Genomic DNA, 21,626 nt, shown 5'->3' with positions numbered 1-21,626 from the left:
AGAATATTCCGAGGAGTCCTGCACAGGCACAGTCTAAACCCATTTGTGTGCATTCACAGAGGCCACGAAGAAGAACCCTGGAGAACCTGATTACTCATGCTGAGGCTGTCTATCTTGTTATCTTAAATTTTTGAGAACACTCCCTCCACTTGGTTAGTCTGGAGGACAAAACCACAGGTGGAAAATGCTAAATACCCTAGTCCACTTAAAGAAAGGAATTGCTAATTTTTAAACATTTGACTGAACAGTACATACTTTGAATGTTACTATTTGCAGCTAACTTAACTCTAAAGAATAATGCTTCTGGTGGCCTTTTAGACAGTTTTATTTGAGTGGTTCTTACAAAGATTGTTGCAATATGAAAGTCATTTGTTGATAGAAATATCAAGCTGTTTTGTCAAACACACTGAAGTAACCCAAAAATATATTTCAGAGCTCACAGAGCTTAAAAAAGAGCAGAGATTATATGCAACCAGACAAAATATATTCCTGCATTTCCTACTTCAACTTTCAAATAGGTACATTCCCTGCAATCAATGGAACTTTAATCTGGAAATGCAGAGATAGCTTTGTTTGGCATTCTAAACACACCTTACACCTTATTTACAATAAACTTTTACAGAAACAATCAAAATTTACCATCTAGAAATAAAATCCTTTAATCTTCTCGATTTTGCCAACTGGTCAACATTAAAAGAGCAGATCAGCTGACCAAAAATCACTCAGTAGCCTCTCGAATTTTCTGTCCATACAAAACACACTAAATATGTCCAGTTAAATCTGATATTAACCTTTAGCAGAGTATCTACATTTACGTGGATGTCAAATGCAGTACCTGCATTCAAAGAAAAGGCTTGTGAAACAATAAAAATCATCCTGTCCACCTTTTACAGAAAAATCTTTTCTATAAGCTACATCTGTTCCTACAGCTCACTTTAGCCAAATGGTCTAAATGTACAATTACAAGGCAGAACAAGTAGTCAGCTTTGTATACAGTGGGAATGCTAATCAAGAGAATGAACACACAGCATTCCTGCTTACTATATTATTATTTGTTTAAAGGTAACAGGAAGTATACACAAAGGACTGTACATCCTTTCCTTTTTTCATCTAAATAAAAGGTAACTCAAATCTTCCTTCAAAAATAGCTATGTACAAAACTGACTAAATCCATCTTCATCGCCGAGTAGGAACCAGGAGCTGGGTTGCAGTCATAGAATCTGGGAAAAGGTTGTGGTATGTTGGAAGAGGTACATATGCCGCTGTTATCATTTTACCTACCAGAGAAAAGAGAAAAAAGAAAGAAGATAAAATTTCATACTTAAAAAAAAGCAGTATAATGCCAAAAAGAGAAACACAACACCAGTGAAATTCATTTGAAAGCCAAGGACTCTTTTTATTTTTATTTATTTCAGTTAACTTATGTCCCAGTGCATTTAAACTAGAAGGATCTAGAAATTAAAACATAACAGAAACAAATGACCAGATGAACATTCTAAAAATGAGGATGTATCCTACTGCTTGCATGAACAGGGAGGTTTTAGCTAATCAATGAGTAAGAGGGCAGCTAACAGATCTTATGAAGTAAGATTATTTGAGCTGGGGAGGAATCAAAGCAGCTCTCTCTCATTCCCACTGACTGTGCCTCAGTCACACGCAGGATAAAAGGGGCTTCTCCAACCAACAAGAAAATGTATTACCTCTCAGTAATAGCATACTAGCTCAAATCATATTCTGAGCGTTTTTATAGGATAATACATTTCTTAACTGGCAAAGAAAGTTGCAGCATCTAAGGCTTGCTTTCACTTCATTAAAACTGATGGCAAATTATCCTAGATCAGAAATGTCAAGTATGTGAGGAAACAGTTTTTTAACCAGCTAGCTGTCTGGAGATCCTATAACAATAATTGCCTCATCAAAAGAACACAAAGCCATCAATCTAACTTCTGAAGTACACATTTTGAACAGACAGGAACTGCTGTACCACCAGCAGCAATTTTTGTTGTTGCCGGGCCCTCTGTATTACCAAGACACTGATCCAACACTGTTCCTACAGCTCACTTTAGCCAAATGGTCTAAATGTACAATTACAGGGCAGAACAAGTAGTCAGCTTTGTATACAGTGGGAATGCTAATCAAGAGAATGAACACACAGCATTCCTGCTTACTATATTATTGTTTCTTTAAAGGTAACAGGAAGTATTCACAAAGGACTGTACATCCTTTCCTTTTTTTAAGCCAATTCTTAAGTAACAATAGCTTGCTGGTTTGCAACAATATTATAAAATCCTATACTGATTACCTTTTTAAATGTCTGTTTCTATGAGTGAGATCTAGACAATGTATATTTAATGTGTATCTAACAATATCCATGTATTAGCTATATTAACCATTATTTATTATCGTTTCTAGTTTATATCTGTTCTTTTGACTGAAATAAAAATCTCTCAAGTATTATTGTAGAAATAATGTTCTAAAAACCTGTAAAGGAGGGGTAAAGGCACATATCCTCAGGGTATTTGCATGAAGCCCTGCAATACCATCAGGTATCTCGCTAAAACACCAGGTCAAGGCTTTGATTGATCATCTTTCGCTCTCCTATGTGGACAACTGAAGAACGCTCAATAGATATCTCAAAATTATGACTTGAGTGCATTTGGTTTCATTGCTTCCACCTCATTCTCACAAGGGGAAAGCAAGGAAGAAGTGAATCAATAAAGCCATAGGCTTGAGGTCAAAATCTAGTCATTCAGTCCATCTCTTTGGGACAGGAGAAGGAATGATTTTGTCCCAAGATTTTCCCCATGGACTAGATGGATTGCCCTGGCATGCCAAATTTGGCTTGCGGAACAAAGTTTTCCCCACTCTAAAGCAGAAGGCTGATAATGCCACCCCCTCCCTCCTTTGGTCTGAGATGGACACCATGGGTATATGTGCATGAGGAAGCAAGGTCCCCCTCTATCATGTAAACTTGTGAAGTCTTGTCTAGTTCTTAATTCTATGATGGATAACCAATCAGGGCCCATATAGTACAGGGCTGTGACTAAATGCGGGGATGACCAAATTCTTTCCCATTCAACCACCTATACACTGAACAATGTATCCCTATTCTCTCTTATCCCACTTCCATTCTAGAACTTGCAGCCTCAATACATCTCATTAATTTCTACCCAGAGATCACTTAAAAGGATTTTTAGCCTTCCAAAAAATTAAGTCAGTCTTGCCCTCTTGGTGCCCTAGGCCCTCTCATCAGCCCCAGCCAGTTTGTCTGGGGACAACCAGGGTTAGGAAACTGTATTTTATCTTTCCAGTACAGAAGTTCTTGGAATGGAACAGTGGGAAGAAAAAGCAAAATCGACACATCTCTCCAACACAGACTTTCAAATCTTTGCCCTATTCAAGTCTCCAAATGATCGGAAGAGACTTTGGGGCCAGAAAAGATGGCTGAGATATTAACTTGGCCAATGGTCTAGAACACTGGTTCTTAACCTTGGGTTACTCAGGAGTTTTGGACTGCAACTCCCAGAAGCCTTCACCACCAAATGTGCTGGCTGGGGTTTCTGGGAGCTGCAGTTCAAAAACATCCGAGTAACAAAGGTTAGGAACCACTGGTCTAGAAGTTACTCACCCTGTTTTATATCTATTAGCCATGTTAGATAACAATATTCCATTGTGAATTTCCTTACCTGCAAACCACCTTCCATGCAATGCATTGACAGCTGCAATTGCTGCTGCTATTGAAGGGCACTTTACATACACGTTGCCCTGAAATATAAAAAAATGTTTAGTGCATCAACCAACAAGTCCATTGCCTTAAACCAACTGATCTCTTTCTATTAATGTTTAAACCACTATACTTATGTGGAACTTGAGGTTACACTTCAACAGAAGTCTGACATGTAAATTGTTAATTGTGAGACAGAGGGTGAGAGGGATACCCCACTCGCTGGAGAACCATCCCTCCTCAACAACAAAACTAAGGAAGTGGACCCCAATTCCACACCAGAACCTACAGTGCAACCTCAGCAGGAGACAGTGATAGAGGAGCTGACAGAAGACATACAGAATGTGATGACAGGGGAGGTTCAGGGAGAAAAGGCAGGAAGAGAGAAAAAGAGGAGAGAAAAAGATGGAGTTTGAAGCAGGGATGGGGGAGGTAGTGAGGAAAAAAGACCAGTTACTGCCCGGTTGGGAATGGGTGTGGATGCAGGATCCTTGGACTGGATTATGGGAGAGATTAAAAGTGCCAAAAGAGGCGGCAGGTTATAGGAGAAGAGTGGAGATTCCCCCCCCCCCAAGACCCTATTATTAGGGAGAAGCAGAGGTGAGAGAGTGGAGAAGGAGATTGAGAGAGGAAAAGGAATGAGGAACGAGGAGAGAGAAAGAGAGATGGAGAGTAACGGAGATGAAGAGAAGGAGTTACAGGGAGGACCCTGGGAGAACCGAGACTCCACTGGACGGATCCTGTGGAAAGATGACCTAGACGAGGAGACCATGCCCCTGCTGGAAGGCACGATGAGGTAGACCTTAAAGGACTGGGTTCCTGCTGATCTCCCAGGACCATGGGAAAACAGTTATAGAAACCCATTCCTGTTTAATGAATGGAAGCCCCTTCCGGACCCGTTGGCAGAAGGAGAAAAGACTCATAATCATGTTCCAGACACTTGTTTATTGTTTAATGCACCAATAAATCCCACACCTGTTTTGAAACACCAAAGATCTACTGATTTCTTGGAATTAAATTTGGAGCCAAAACTCAAACCCTCACATTAATGCAAAGCAAAAAATGGATAAATAAATGATAATATCCTTATCTCCAACCTTTTCCCACAAAGTAACTTTAAAGCAGCTTAATACATAAAATGTCAGTGGAACATGCAGGAATCACTGAAACAAGTCCTGGAAATCTATATTCTTTGAGCATGCTTTAACAGATATCTAAAATAAAGGAGGACTAGACAAAGCTCCCCTCTGCCAGTATTTCAAACAGCAAGTGACACTATTAAAAAAAATTCAGTTCCTAGTAGTTTCCCACTATCTCATTCAACAGTTGTATCAAAGCAAAGCTTCTCATGTTTAACACATCATGTGAGTAAGAAGGAAACAGAAAACAAGTTATCCACTTCTAAGGTTAAAACCAGCACCTTGAATTGAGCCCAGAAACAGACTAGCAATGCAAACTGAAGTGTCATATATTCTGAATGCCTAACTCCAACTATGTTGTGTGCCACTGTTGTTGTTGTTTAGTCATTAAGTCGTGTCCTACTCTTCATGACCTCATGGACCAGAGCACGGCAAGCCCTCCTATTTTCCGCTGCCTCCCGGAGTTGGGTCAAATTCATGTTGGTAGCTTCGGTAACACTGTCCAACCATCTTGTCCTCTGTCATCCTCTTCTCCTTTTGCCTTCACATTTTCCCAACATCAGGGTCTTTTCCAGGGAGTCTTCTCTTCTCATGGGATGGCCAAAGTATTGGAGCCTCAGCTTCAGGATTTGTCCTGCCAGTGAGCACTCAGGGTTGATTTCCTTCAAAATGCATAGGTTTGTTCTTTTTGCAGTCCAGAAGACTCTCAAGAGTCTCCTCCAGCACCACAATTCAAAAGCATCAATTCTTCGGTGGTCAGCCTTCTTTATGGTCCAGCTCTCACTTCCATACATCATTACAGGGAAAACCATAGCTTTGACTATGCGGACCTTTGTCAGCAAGGTGATGTCTCTGCTTTTTAAGATGCTGTCTAGGTTTGTTATCGCTTTCCTCCCAAGAAGCAGGTGTCTTTTAATTTCGTGGCTGCTGTCACCATATGCAGTGATCATGGAGAACCCAAGAATGTAAAATCTGTCACTGCTTCCATACCTTCCCCTTCTATTTGCTTGGTGATGGGACCAGTGGCCATGATCTTAGTTTTTTTTATGTTGAGCATCATACCATTTTGGCGCTCTCCTCTTTCACCCTCATTAAGACGTTCTTTAATTCCTCCTCATTTTCTGCCATCAAAGTGGTATAATCTCCATATCAAAGGTTGTTGATATTTCTTCTGGCAATCTTAATTCTGGTTTGGGATTCATCCAATCCAGCCTTTCACATGATGTATTCTGCATATAAGTTAAATAAGCAGGGAGATAATATACAGCCCTGTCGTACTCCTTTCCCAATTTTGAACCAATCAGTTGTTCCATATCCAGTTCTAACTGTTGCTTCCTGTCCCACGTATAGGTTTCTCAGGAGATAGATAAGGTGGTCAGCCACTCCCATTTCATTAAGGACTTGCCATAGTTTTTTGTGGTCCACACAGTCAAAGGCTTTTGCATAGCTGATGAAGGAGAAATAGATATTTTTCTGGAATTCTCTAGCTTTCTCCATAATCTAGCGCATGTTAGCGAGTGCCACTACTTTGCATCAAATAAAGTTTATGCACAATTTTTGAAGGCAGCCCCACATAGGAAGCATTACTATAGTCTAACCTAAAGGCAATTAATGGCAAATTATGGCCTTGCCAGAGATACATAGCTAATGTACCATCTGAAGTTGGGAAAAGGTGCCCTAGCCACCACACATCTAAAAAGTGCAGAGTTATGAAGCACTCCCAAGCTACAACCTGTTCATAACATCAGTCTAAAGACAGGATTAACCTCTGGTGCAAGTCTAACGTCCATGACAATACTTCATGTGTTGTGTGGCTAAGGCTTTAAAATGTCACCCATGTAGTTTCCATTAAGATGGCTGCAAGTGAGGGTTGCAAACACAGTAATCCTGTATCTTGTGCAGCTGCTGATCAGGATTCAGAGAACGATATTTTGACATTACAATAAGGCCATTATTCAGTAAATATACAGATATTTGCTCTCTGGCAACTATTAGGTTATGGCCTCATCTCAGAATATTTTAGTCTGGTTCTTGTCACATTAAAATTGCTCTGTAGTAGTCAACTGTGCAGTTTGTAATACGTCCAACTATAATAAGAAACTACAATAAAAAACAACTGTGGAACTCTTCGGTACTCATCTTCTAAAAATCATATTTTTATTAAATGCATTTTAAATGTAACAGTAACATTCCAATGAAGAATTTAAAATTAATTATTTTTAATAACCTACCTGAGCTGAATTTTTGTCTACATAAATATGGACAACTCCTCCATGTTTGTTACATTCTTCTATCACATCATCCTTAATTTCTGTATCCCAGCCAGCTTCTTCTTCACTGCATAGCAAAAACCACAAATCTATGAATTTTTTACAATTATGCTGAACAAATAAATAAAACTGAAATACTAGATATTAACTTACGTTTGCGGGTTAAACATGTTAGAGAGTTGGAAGCACTGTGTTGCAAGTGGTTGTACTGAAGCCGCTGCAGCCAATACTAAAGAGGAAAGTGAAAATTAAGTTTTTGAAAACTCAAAATGAATATTCTCCTTACCATTAAAATTTTAAGATATAAACAACTATTTAAAGTATTGCTCATCTATGCTGAAACATGGTACTGCAAAATTATAAATCACTAAAGAAAGGGTGAGAGGCCTTCCAGGCTGGGATATACAAAAGTAATGTGATAGGTGAGGCAAGACGTAGAGCTGCTTTGAATAATATTTTGCAACAGTTTCCTCTAACATTCTGGCTCTGCAGAAGCACAACTGAGTCATTGATTGATCTGTAATATCTCTCTCTATCCATCTACCAGTTTTTTGCTATGAACCAAACAGTTGCATAATGGATTACAATTAAGAATGGAAAAAGAATACTGTTTCTTCCAGAGGCAGTAGAATTCATATGCGTCTCTGGGCAAAGCAGGAACAAAGTTTTAAGGAGCTCCTTTGTGAGGCAAATAATCTCTTTTGAGTTAGCAAGAGGGGTCATGTCAGCCTAAAGACACTCCTACTGCAGTATATGTATGTCCTCAAAACAACAGATAACATTTTCAAATAATAATAATAATAATTTGTTGTCATTGTAAGTATATACACAGTATACCCATACAACGAAATTCACAGACACCCAGAGGACCAGACACATGCACACACATAAAATTCCCCAAACACTCCCCACCCACTAAAAGTCCCCACTAAAAATACAAACATCTACACCGCAGGCCAAGTAACACAGTCCAACTAATTATTCACTACTGGTGGTCTTTAAGCTCATCATTAATTGCAATTATAGCTCTGGGATAAAAACTATTCAGAAAACGTGTGGCCCGAGTCTTAATTGTTCTATATCTTCTGCCAGAAGGTAACAGTTCAAAAAAGTTATAAGCAGGATGGGAAGAGTCTCTCAGGATGCTCTCAGGATGCTGTGTGACTTCCTCAGACAGTGGGATGTGAAGATGTCATCCAGGGTTGGTAGCTGGAGCCCGATGATATTCTGGGCAATGATTCAAACCCCATCAGCTCCTCTCCCTATCAATTTGTTTCTTCCCATCTGCAGAGCTTTTAACATGAGTATTTCAATTTACTAAATTTCAAAAAGTTTATCACCAGCCTTTGCGGATAAAATGAGCTCTGATGAGATTATTAGCCATTAGTTTCTTCCTTTCTCTCATGAATAATAACTGTGAACTGTCAAGTCAATTCTGACTTGCTGCAACCCTCTGCAGAGTTTTCTAGGTAGATAGTACTCTGAAGCGATTTACCATTCTCTTCTTGTGGAGACACCCTGTCTGGCTTGCCCAGGGCTACACAGGACAGCTCTTTTCTTGGGAGGCACAGTAGGGAAATAAAACTCCCAACCTCTGGCTCTGCAGCCAGATATCTAATTCACTGAGCAAGCTATAGACAAATAATTCTAGATGACTCTCCTTAATTTAATTTTTTTAAAAACTATATTTAATTTATGTCTAATTCAGCAGCTTTGTGCCAATGAGAGCACAAGCTAATGGGATGGACTACTTGCAGAAAGAAAATCACGACAATTTCCCTAGTATTAATTGTTGTAAACTGCCCAGAGACCTTTGGGTAGAGTGGGCGGCATATTTATTAATTAACTAATTAATTAATTAATTAATTAATTAATTAATTAATTAATTAATAGTGTAGAGGGTATCATGTCCAGTGAGATACATATCCATACCAGTACTGGAAAACTAAATAAACTGCTTCCTTTTCATCCCAAACACTTCACCATTATTCGGTTTAGCACATCAAGTAGCTAAGACTATATCTTTCTACAGAGGTCCAAAATATCATCTTTCTTACTAACCATGTTTTCATTTTCAACTAACATTTCTTGACTCCTCTACCTATCATAAGGGACTCAGTGGAGAGGCTATTTTGTATTGAATGTACCCACAGATGGATAAAAGAAATACTCCTTTAAAAGCATGTTGTTGTTTTCTTCCAAATTCCAGTGTAAACTAGAGGCTGACTAATGTTTTGGGGAATCTCACCAGAGCACAACGAACATTTTCCCTGGCAGACAGGTGAATGGAACTGCAATTTTCTAGTCTACATATACTGATTTCTCACCTTCACTCTGCTGCGAAAGTCTTGTCTGCAAATCTAAAGAAAAAACATTGTAGAGCATTTAAAATCTTCATATCCGAATCAGCAATCTCAATCTCCCTCTCCCTCTCACATACACTCATCATAATGCCATTAATTTCTCCATGAATGTTAATCATATTGTGGACTGACATACTATAAGGGATAAGTAATTGAAAACATATCCTGTTATCTATTTGCATTATATATCAATTCCTAGTTGATCCGAGAAATTTAATACAGTGGTGCCCTGCTTGACGACAATAATGCGTTCCATTAAAATCGCTGTTAAGCAAAATCGTCATCAAGAGGAAAAAAATCCCCATTGGACTGCATTGAAAACCGGTCAATGTGTTCCAATGGGGAAATACCTCATCGTCCAGCAAAAACTGCCCATAGAGAACCGCCAATCAGCTGTTCTAAATCGCTGTAATGCGAAGCTTTCGTCCAGAAAGCAGCCATTTTGTGAAGGGAGGGAAGCCATTTTGCAGAGCCGGAAAAACATTGTTTTGCAAACAAACGGTTCACGAAGCAGGCTCCTAATCGACGTAAAGCGGATTTCCCCCATTGGAACCATCGTTTTGCAATCGCAATAGCGATTGCAAAAATGTCATCGTCAAGTGATTTCAATGTCATGCAGGGTAAGCATCTAGTGGGGCACCACCGTACTATAAAATACTGACTGTTAAGAAGCAAAGGATAGCAAGAAAGGAAAAAGCAGGAAGTTTTTAATATGAACCACAGTACAAATGGGGGGAGCAAAGACTTAAGGTAGCAGACACTTAACTGCTATATACAGACACTTAACTGCTATATTATGAATCAAGATTTTAAGTATTAACAGTTACAAATTAACTTCTATCTGCAGTAATCCTTGAACTGTGCAAATTAATCAATTAAGTCAGCTAGAAGATAACATGGTCAATATGTGAATAAAGGTACAATTCTAAACATAGTTATTTGTGAGGAAGCATCACTGAATAAAGTGGGAGTTGCTCTCAAGCAGACATGTACAGGCTTGCTCTGTAAGCAGTTACTGTTCTTTAGTTTAGCTAAAATAAAAATGGGTTTTACCTGCTACAGCACTGAATGCTAATGACCCACTCATCTGCAGAGCTTGCTGCGCAGCTGGAGGAATCTGTAAACCAGTACCTGAAAAAGAAAGCCACTAATTTATTTTTGCACTATAAACGCAGTATTTAACAGGGGCATCATAAAGTCTAAAGAATTCATGTGGCTAAACTAAGTGGAACAAGAACAAAAAGGACTGGTACATCAACTGAAGCTATCAAGCAAAGAGAGACAGTGGTCCCAGGATGTAAAAATGGCTATCTATACTTTATTCAAAGATAAGTCCAACGCGTTTCGGATATTGCACTTTTAGCCTTCTTCAGGGCCGCTGATGTTATGCTTATGTAGAATCTGTCTGTAAGAATATTTTTTGTGCACTATCTCTCACTCCTTTTCGGATAAATGGAAGTTGCCACTGAACTCTTACTTGGAGTGAAATATTACAGCCAGCAGAAATGAAGGGTGAAAGAGAAGCAATATCATTTTCTCCAACAAACTTACCCTCAGCTAGTCTTGCCATCAACTGAAGACGGCCAGTTGTTCCCAAGTCAATTCCTGTCCTTTCCAGTTCATCACTGTCCAAAAATGAGCTAGCACTGGATGCATCTGTACGTTCAGTCACATGGCCTACTTTCATTGGCCTGCCAGCCAGTTCAAATCCATTTAGTTGCTCCAAGGCCTTTTTAGCACACTCTGAATCTGAAAACTATAAACCAATTAGTATACGGTTATTATCTGAAGCATTTAGTTGTCACTGGAAACATTTTTTAAAAAGCACACATCTTATGAAGCCCCAGTCCTAAAGTAACAGTTGTACCCTTTCAATCGCAGCTGTGATATCATGTACAAAAATGACACAAACTGCGAGCAACTAGTACAAATGTAAAGGTTTTGCTATATATTCACCAACAGACCATGCAATTTTAATTCATACTGTCCTAGATTGCAGTAAATAAATAAGACCACTGTCTGAGACCAGTGTTAAGTCCTGCCAGTTAAAAGACTACACAAGGATAGGCAAACAAAGAGTCTAACTACCAGGGGGAAGGTAGTTTCCAATAACATCTCACTACTTTAACATACACAATAAATGGATATTCATGTCAATTCACAATATGAGCTGCATCTTTAGATATGTGACAATCACCCCAGGAAAATACACTATTCAATGTCAACTTGCAATGATACAACCTTCATTTGATACACTCTAACCTGAAAGCCAGTATGACAGCAACTGTCGCTTAGCCTTGAGAAAGGAAGACAGATAGGATAACGTTTCCCAAATACAGTGGTGCCTCGCACGACAATGTTAATTCGTTCCACGAAAATCGCTGTCTTGCGAAAATATCATCTTGCAAAATCCGGTTCCCCATTGGAATGCACTGAAATCTATTTAATGCATTCCAATGGGGAAAACAATCGTCGCCTTGCAAAAATCATCCATAGAAAACATTGTCTTGCGAAAGGCGGTTCCCCATTGGAAAGCACTGAAATCTATTTAATGCATTCCAATGGGGAAAAACATCGTCTTGCGAAGCATCAGTCTTAAAAAAAAAAGTCTTGCGAAGCACGGACCCAAACATCGTCTAGCGAAAATCGCCCACAGGAAAAACCATTTTGCGAAGCACAACAGCAATCGCAAAAACCCATCATCTTGCGGATTGTCCCGCGAGGCAATCATCTTGTGAGGCACCACTGTACTTGAAAGGCTGTCATACAGAGGAGCAGGATCTGTTCTCAATCATCCCAGAGTGCAGGACACCCAACAACGGGCTCAAGTTACAGGAAGCCAGATTTTGACTGATTATCAAGAAAAATTTCCTAACTGCTAGAGCAGTAGAAGAGTGGAACCAATTACTTTGAGAGGTGGTGAGTGCTCCAGCACTGAAGTCATTCAAAAGAAACTTAAGACAACAACCTGGCAGATAACCTTTGATTTCTTTTCCTGCATCGAGCAGGCCTTATTGGCCTCTTCCAACTTCACTATTCTATGATATTCTACCACTGTGAAAATAACTGAACAGGCAGTATCAAAATTAAAAATGTTCAGTTTTAAGTAGCTTGGGTTTCAGAATTATTCATGTTTTTAATTTATAAAATACATTCCATCTTAATACCCAAACAATGTCTCGGAGTTTACAGATGTGTGCTAGCGTTTATATACCCTACTAAGCCACATATCATTGACCTTATATGCATTCCTCATCTGGTTAGTATAGCTGCCTTTTGCCCTCTTTCTTATGTTTAGGCTTCTCTGCTGTCTCATCTATGACCTTTTCTGTATCACCCCATTCTTGTTTTCTTTAATTCTTTTAACAGTACATTCAACACATTCCTTTCCTTATGTGAATAAAGGTCAGGACTTGATATTTAGTAGCTTTATAAATATCTAACATGGCAACCTAATACAAAATTGTACCACTTATATTAAGCATATGACTGAAAATAAATTCCTTAACACAGCTGTCACCTTGCAATAAATTAACTGTAACTGTAATTGAGTAAATAAATGCCATATCAGTCATGTCCCACATCAAGTTCATTAACTTACAGTAATAAATCCATATCCTTTGGAACGCCCAGTTTCACTGTCCATCATCAGCTGAATGCTTTCAATCTGAAAAGAATCAAGGATGCCTATTAGCATATAATAGTTATTATCACTCAACACATATTTCTGGAATGTTATACAGGTCAAGAAAACAAAATGAATCTATCTAGAACAGAGGTGGGCAACATGTAGCCTATAGGCTACATGTAGTGCTTCCCTGCTTATTTTGCCAATCTGATGGCAAAAACTGCTATTTTTCCCAAGTAAATACAGAGGATATGAATACTGTATTTTAGTTTCTGTAACAAAACCAGAACACCTGTGGCACCTTAAAGATCAGTATATTTATTTCACTGTACGTTTTCATGAACGGCAATCAATTTAAAAGTACCATAATATTTCTTAGTTTTGTCAGCCATGTTTTAAAAAAAGCCTTAAATTCCTATTCCTTGAACACATATATTTAAAGCTGACTGTATTTCCTAGAAGCATCTGGGGGCACATGTCTTATTTAGTAAAGAAAGAGCTGCCTTTGCTACTGTGCAGCCAAAACTCAGCAGCAGCAATGGAAGTGGTTCCATGGAGTTCCAGCCATATGTGGGGCACCAGTCCCTGAAACATGTCATGAAGTTGTCCAGAGGTCTGCCTAACATTTTGCTATTCATGCTGAATGTTCTACTAATTATTCTGATGGAACTTCCTCAGACCATTAAAAACCATGTATATCTTTAAAAGAAAGACAAAGGAACAGAGTTCGTTCTCAATGCATGAAATACTAAACCATAACGTAGTGTAACAATTATACATAATTACTTACCTATATATACTTATTTATATACTTATATACAAAATAAGGTTTTGCAGCCGTTTCCACAGCATAAGGAGGTTCCCCATACCTACTGCAGTTGTCTGCATATCAAATGAAACCAGAGACCTATGTTCAATTTTCTACTCAAACACAAAGCCAATCATGATCCTCACACTGAATTCACCCTGTACATTATTTTAAACGATAAAATTTCATGGGGAGAACCACATATAGTAGTCCGATGTCCAATGAGAAAAGGCAAGATGCAGGCAAAATAAACAACTTTATCTCCAAACAACCAAAAATCTTACCCTGCCAAACGGCTCAAAGATTCCACGAAGCATGTCTTCGGTTATGTTGAAATGTAATGATCCGACATAAAGTCTCATAGGGCCTGCACTGCCCTTTTGTAGATTATTGGCCATTGCTGCTGCTCTGTTTTTCTCCGCCTAGAATAATCACAAAAATCAAAATGACTCACCTCACTACAGAGTGTAACTGTAAATTGGGTTACATTTAGCCAAAGAATATTCCCAAAGTGTATGCAACAATCTGACCAGAAACACGATATTCAAGATCTTCTTAAATTAAATGAACACTCAATAAAATACATCTGCAACCCACTCTATTTTTACACTGGTATATTTAGTTTTCTTTGTCTATTCTAAAATACTACTACATATATGCTCATCCAAGAGTTCTGAGTAGGAATTGATCCTAAAATAGTAGAGCAGGTCAAACTGATAGCAAATTCCAAATGAGCATTTTCCTGCTTTAACACTTCCTTGTTGCCCAATTTAATGTAAACAGGAGATAACAGCTAAGTTTATTTGGAAACATGGCATACCATCAGAGATTGCAAGGTCCCCTGGCTCTCTGTGGACTGTAATTCCAGCAAAAGCGAGAGTGAGAAGGAAAAGGAAACGTAAGGAGAGGAAGAAAAAAAGGGGCTGCAGGGCTGGTGTTTTGTATAGGCTGCAAAAACAGACAAAGCGACTACCACTCCCAAGTCTCTTTCTGACTAATGCCAGATCAGTGGCAAACAAGATGGATGACTTAAGGTTACAGGTCTCCTCAAGTAAGTTTGTGAAAAACTGTTGCGTGCTGTTAATCACTGAAACCTGGCTGAACCCCACTATTCCAAACACTGTTATTGATATGGAAGGTTTTTTATTACATCGTTTGGACAGAGACAGGAATGTGGGGAAGTGCAGAGGAGGAGGATTGTGCGTGTTTGTTAGAGAGAGCTGGTGCACAAACTCAGAGATTATAACACGTCATAGCTCTTTGGAGCTGGAATATCTGTCTGTTAAATGCAGACCTTTTTACCTTCCACGGGAATTCAGTGTTGTTATTATTCTTGTTGTTTATATTCCGCCGGATGCAAATGCGGATTTGGCGCTGGGTCATCTGGGCGATGAAATTGGCAACTTGCAAAGTAAATTTCCGGATGCTGTATACATTATTGCAGGAGACTTCAATCATGTAGATCTACGTGCAGTCCTCTCCAAATTCCATCAACATGTAAGGTGTGCTACTAGGGGGCTGAACACCTTAGATAAGGTCTACACGAATATTGCAAATGGATACAGGATATTACAATTGCCACACTTGGGCCAGTCTGACCATATGTCCCTGTTTTTAGCTCCGGAGTATATTCCTCTGAGAAAACAGTCAGGGCCAGTAGTCAAGACAGTGAAAAGCTGGCCGGAGGGAGCAATGGAGCAGTTAAAGGACTGTTTTGAACAAACAAATTGGGAAATTTTTGACCATCCTGATCTGGAAGAACATACAGCTGCAGTGTTAGGGTATATGGCACACTGTATTGACACGGTCACAGTGGATAAACGTATCCGGGTTTATCCCAATCAAAAACCTTGGATGACCGGGAAGGTTAGACGCCTGTTGTATGCTAGAAATAAGGCTTTTAAGTCTGGGGATGATCTAGACTACAGTGCAGCAAGAACGAATTTGAGGAGAGGCATTAAGCAAGCTAAGGCCGAATACAAGAGGAGAATTGAAGACTGCTTTCTCAGCAATAACATGAGGCAAGTTTGGCAGGGGGTTCAACAACTAACAAACTACAAAGCAAAAAAGGTTTCCTCAGGCGGAGGTGTGGAGGTGGCTGAGGAGTTGAACAACTTTTTTGCTCGATTCGAGATCGATCAAACTGAAACTGTTCGTTTGCCATCATTTACTCAGCAGAGTCCCCCCTTCATTGTGAATGAGCAGGATGTGAGACAGACTATGAAAGTGGTTAACTCCAGAAAAGCAGCTGGACCCGACTTAATTCCTGGTCGGGTGGTAAAAGACTGTGCTGATCAGCTAGCCGGGATATGGACTGTAATTTTTAATAGATCCCTGACACTATGCGCAGTTCCCGTCTGTCTCAAGGCTTCCGTCATCGTTCCACTGCCTAAAAAGTTGCCTACAAACAGTCCGAATGACTACAGGCCGGTGGCACTAACTTCAATCTTAATGAAGTGCTTTGAGCAGTTAGTTCGGAAATATATTATCTCCTGCCTTCCTCATCCCTTTGATGGGCTTCAGTTTGCTTATAAAGAAAATAGATCAACCGAGGATGCGATCAATACTGTGCTTTATATGGCTTTATCCCACTTGGAAACACAAGGGAATTATGTAAGAATGCTGTTCGCGGACTTTAGCTCTGCTTTTAACACCATTATACCCCACAGATTAATAGACAAACTTAAAGATCTTGATTTTCCAGATTCTATCTGTCTGTGGATTTTGGATTTTTTAACAAATCGTCCACAAAGGGTTAAACTGAATGACTACATCTCTACTGACAAGATACTCAGCACTGGCACTCCACAAGGCTGTGTCCTTAGTCCACTACTGTTCTCCATTTATTCATCGGATTGCACCAATAACCATCCCAGTAATAGGATTATCAAATTTGCAGACGATACTACACTAGTAGGACTTATCTCTGGGGATGATGAGTCTGCGTATCGGGACGAGGTATTACAGCTATCCCGCTGGTGCAAAAAAAAACAATCTTTTATTTAACATCCAAAAAACCAAGGAATTCATAGTGGACTATAGGAAAAAAAGAGCAGACATTCAGCCACTGTATATAGATGGAGTTTGTGTGGAACAGGTGGTTGAATGTAAGTTTCTTGGGACTATCATAACAAATGACCTGACTTGGAGTGCAAACACCGCTGCATTAATCAGGAAGGCACAACAACGGTTGTATTTTCTAAGGATTCTTAGAAAGCAACAATTGACTGAGAGTTTGTTAATCACCTTCTATAGGAGTTCGATTGAGAGCATATTATCCTACTGTCTCTGTGTATGGTTCACGAGCTGCACAGTGGCAGAGAAAAAGGCAATTCAAAGGGTGATTAAGACGGCCCAAAACATCATTGGCTGTTCACTCCCCTCTTTGGAAGAATTGTATAAGAACAGATGTAAGAGGAAGATATCTAACATACTGAAAGACTCCTCTCATCCGGGATATCAGCTCTTTAAACTATTACCATCAGGAAGGAGATTCAGGGTATTGAAAGCAAGGACAAGCAGATTCAAGAACAGTTTTTACCCAAGTGCAGTATTGAGTTTAAATGTGGGGCCATAGGTTTTTGGTGGATTTTAATTTCTGAGAGAAAACGGGGTATCTATATTTGGATGGTGAAAGTTGTGTATATTTTAACTTTTTTTTGTAGTGTTGTCCAGTTTTACCTTGGGGAAGAGCACCTCATTTCGTTGCACCCACTTGTGAGCGCAATGACAAATAAATTTCTTATGTCTTATGTCTTATGTCTTACTTGCCACAAACAATCTCAGTTGTATTCTAGGCAAGAGTTCACTTTTAAAGTTTTATCTGTCTCTGTTTCTTGCATGTATTAAACCATTATTATATACGGAATTTGCTCAAACATAGTCTACTACCTTGAACAAAGGTATGGAAAGGCAGGATCTACTAATTCAAACGAACAATCCTTTTTTAATTAAAAGAATGGTCAACGTCTAAAGAACAATTAGAGAAGTCTTATAAACCCAGGAGATTTTTACAGTACAGACCATTCACTGTTAATTGTGATTCAATTGCACTGTAATTCAATCAGGCTTACTTCTGAGACTTATTTTATTTTACCACAAGCCCCTTAGTGCCTGTCTGCCAAACTGACCTGGATAGTCCCCTCAGTTTCAAGAGGAGTTTGAATACGAGGCAGCTTGTATTCTCAAAGGCTTTCACGGCCGGGATCTGATGGTTGTTGTGGGTTTTTTGGGTTCTTTGGCCATGTTCTGAAGGTTGTTCTTCCTGACGTTTCACCAGCCTCTGTAGCCGGCATCTTCAGAGGACATGGACAGAGTTCCTACTCCAGTCCTCTGAAGATGCCGGCTACAAAGACTGGCGAAACGTCAGGAAGAACAACTTTGAGAACACGGCCAAAGAACCCAAAAAACCCACAACAACCATAAGACAGCTTATTAACTCAAAGGGGGGAAAAACAACAATTATTTCTATCCCTTAATATTACTCAAACAATTCTCTGGATTTCAAATTTATGCAGATATCACCATGAAACTCATGAAATTTTATACAACATGACTCATGAAAGTTTACTGAGTCCAACACAAAAGAACCCAGAATTAACTTACTTGAGATGCTTGTACAATAATTGGTACTCCCAACACTCGCTGTCCAGTTAATCCAATTGCCAAAGGTACTGAACTAACGTCAACAAATTCTACGTAAGCAATTCCTTTGGAACGTCTAGAGTTTCTATCCGAAATCATGCGTACATCACGAACCTGTAAAAATATGTTAAAACACTGTTTTAACTATATGACAATTTTTAACAAGACTCACATGCCATGGTACCTGTAAAAGAATTAAATTTCTCCAGACTTGTGACTCACATTTACTGTATTACTTAATATTTGATTTTTTCCCCCAAGCATCTATGTTCAAATAAAGATTAAAGAACATTACAGTCCATACAATACAGGTGCAGTGAAAAGGTGCGACAACCACATGAGACTTCACTTTTAATTTAGTTTTATCAGTGTTACTGGTAGAGTGGGCGGCATATAAGTTACATAAATAAATAAATAAATAAATAAATAAATAAATAAATAAATAAATAAATAAATAAATAAATAAATAAATAAATAAATAAACAAACAAACAAACAAATGGTGGCCCGTGCCCATACGGCATGGCCCATATGTTCCTTTACTGGACATTCCACAGCATGAATTAATTTCAGTACTTGTCTCTTGCAAGCCATCTCAAATACTCCAAAGGAGCTCAACAATTTTATACACAGAAGACTTGGCAAGATTTACCGAGCTGCTGTACTTAAAAAATGTACAAGGGCCCCGAAACAAATTTCAGGATTCTTGATCCCTTACCTTTCCCACAGTAGAGAAAAATTCTTCAAGGTCCCTTGGTCTAATCCTAGCTGCAAGTTGCATACAAAACACTGTTCGAGCATCCCTCTCCTCTGGAGTAAGATTATCTATAGGTTCTCTGAAAAACACCAGAAATTATCAATAATTTCAAAACCTTAATTGAAAACTTTACTACCTATTAAGATGATTTACACTAAACAAAATGGAGAGATAATATGTGTCTTCAACATGACAGAGTTTAGCCTGTTTTCAAATGTGCCAAGTACCTAGCATTCTTTTTAATGGCATCAATCGGCATCTGAAATCCCGCTGCATATCTTACACCACAGAAAGCTAATGACATCACCAGTGCAGCACTTTTTCAGAAATTAAAGCTTTCAGAAATTCTGCTTCCTGAAGGTCTCAAGGCTCCCTCGGGGTCCCTTTCATTGTGGGATAGCCATTTGGGGCTGTGGAATGGCAGGGTCTTTAATCCTAAGACTGAAGAGAACTGCTGTAACAATTATTTCAACCCCCAATAGCCTTTTCATGCAACTACTGCAAACCTCTGATTAATCTCACACTGTAAAAAGTCAATCAAGATACTTTTTTGGCAGCAACCCTATTCCAAATTCCTGAAGCTTGGTTGTTAGAGTCCTCTTGTACAAATACTACTCAAAAGTGTGGGCTATCATAGTTTCTCTCTGCAAACCAGGCAGTCCCTTCCGTAAGCAGAAGAGCGTGCAGAGGCCTCTATTAAACTAGAACACCTCAGTGAAAGTGAAAAGCAGAGAAAAGCCAAAACTTGAGGACAGGCACACAAAATATTTGTACTTTAATCACTGCCAGATCTGCACAACTTTAGGGTACACAGGCAGCAAATTGCAACTTGCAAACTGAGAAAATTCTCTGAAGTGTGAAAGCTATGAATGAGAAACCAACTCAAATACCTCATAACACATGGCATAAGAAATTCAAAATTAAATAGCACAATTCAAATGCCTACCTCACAGGACTCTTGTCTTTTCTGAATGGACTTTTACTCCTAGATCGTCGTCTGCTGCGGAAAACACAAATACAAGACTATTAAAAGGTAATAAGTATGAATACAGGTAATTAAATGCTCACTATAATGGAAGAAAAGGAAACCTGATTTTGATGTTGTGAGGCAAGCCAATCTTTCCTCTGATGGCACTGTTGAACTTAGGACCAGAACTAGGTTTTAAAAAAGAAAGTATTATTGAGTGGTTTATCAGCTGAATAACTGCACTGAAAAATATAGATTTGATTAAAATGCATTTTAAATCCAATCAGAATACAACTATGATGTGTGTGGTAAATGTGAAATTAATCTGACAGTCTTTTCTCATCACAAGGCACCTTTGTGATGGATGTTCATCATTACCAAATAATTAGCCATGAAAATGCTGCAAGGCAGAAAGTATTTATCATTATGGTCATATTGTGATTTCAGACCCTATGTATCATTGGGAAATGTACAGTGGTGCCCCGTATAGCGAGGTTAATCCGTTCCGGATTAACCTTCGCTATGCGAAAACATTGCTGTATGGGGCAGGAAAGCCTATTGGAACGCATTAAACTTAGTTTAATGCGTTCCAATAGGCGCCAAAACGTACCCCTCCAGCGATGTTTTCGCGGTCCGGCGGCCATTTTGGAGCCGCCGATCAGCTGATCGGCGGCTCCAAAATGGCCGCCGGACGCCCCAATCGTCGCAAAGCGAGTGCGGCGATTGGGGCAGCTCCGTATAGCGATCCCCAAAAAGGGATCGCTATACGGATTCTTTGTTGTACGGTGCACTCGTTAAGTGAGGCACCACTGTATTGAAAAATAAACAGATTTGCTTCTCTGATGTTCTTTGCTCAAAGATTCAACCAAGTGTATGTGTGTGTAGAAGTAAAATTTTTGTTCCTACAAACATTTACACTAAATTCTTACTTTCCCCTTCTTAAAAAGATTCTGTATTTGACTGTAAGTATTTTAAGTATTATTTACACAACATTTAAAAAATTTAGAAAAAAAGTAATTTAATTAAACATACTAAGGACTTCTGTAACGGCCTCTGAATCGACGTTCTCTGCTTCTGGAACGGCTTCGTCTTCGTTCTTTACTTCTACTGCGTTTCCTCTCCCGACTTTTGCTCTTTTTCCTTTCACGATCACGGCTTCGTTTGCGATCCTTACTTCTACTCCTTTTCCTGTCATGACTACGACTTCTGCTCTTGGATTTTTTCCTCCTAAACAGCACAGAAGAAGAAAAAAAATCAGGCATCCCACCTCCAAAACTAGCCAATAAGAAGAGCAAACTAAAATTGGATTAGGCAGGGGCAACCTGCA

The 21,626-nt window shown here is 39.1% G+C and overlaps 1 protein-coding gene across 11 annotated transcripts in view; it reads right to left on the bottom strand.

The window, feature by feature from the left end:
* Positions 1 to 307: 307 nt before the first annotated feature.
* RBM39 (RNA binding motif protein 39) overlaps positions 308 to 21,626 on the bottom strand; it is a 41,242-nt gene continuing 19,923 nt past the window's right edge. For 5 of the 11 annotated variants that reach the window (XM_020782431.3, XM_072997064.2, XM_078393297.1 and 2 more), the window contains 14 exons: positions 21,332 to 21,526; positions 20,422 to 20,487; positions 20,279 to 20,332; positions 19,294 to 19,411; positions 18,538 to 18,690; positions 14,217 to 14,354; positions 13,098 to 13,163; positions 11,048 to 11,252; positions 10,550 to 10,627; positions 9,461 to 9,493; positions 7,287 to 7,362; positions 7,095 to 7,200; positions 3,687 to 3,765; positions 308 to 1,277 (listed from right to left, as the gene is read on the bottom strand). In XM_020782431.3, the coding sequence (XP_020638090.1) occupies positions 1,177 to 1,277; positions 3,687 to 3,765; positions 7,095 to 7,200; positions 7,287 to 7,362; positions 9,461 to 9,493; positions 10,550 to 10,627; positions 11,048 to 11,252; positions 13,098 to 13,163; positions 14,217 to 14,354; positions 18,538 to 18,690; positions 19,294 to 19,411; positions 20,279 to 20,332; positions 20,422 to 20,487; positions 21,332 to 21,526 (1,468 nt within the window). In that variant the 3' untranslated portion in view covers positions 308 to 1,176. Of the gene's footprint in view, positions 1,278 to 3,686; positions 3,766 to 4,268; positions 6,093 to 7,094; positions 7,201 to 7,286; positions 7,363 to 9,460; positions 9,494 to 10,549; positions 10,628 to 11,047; positions 11,253 to 13,097; positions 13,164 to 14,216; positions 14,355 to 18,537; positions 18,691 to 19,293; positions 19,412 to 20,278; positions 20,333 to 20,421; positions 20,488 to 21,331; positions 21,527 to 21,626 lie in introns of those variants that run through there. The other 6 variants (XM_020782434.3, XM_078393294.1, XM_078393300.1 and 3 more) reach the window with 3 other exon arrangements.

Source organism: Pogona vitticeps, chromosome 4 (assembly GCF_051106095.1).
Source record: "Pogona vitticeps strain Pit_001003342236 chromosome 4, PviZW2.1, whole genome shotgun sequence".
Lineage (NCBI taxonomy): Eukaryota > Metazoa > Chordata > Lepidosauria > Squamata > Agamidae > Pogona > Pogona vitticeps.
This window is presented reverse-complemented; position numbering and strand designations above follow the sequence as displayed.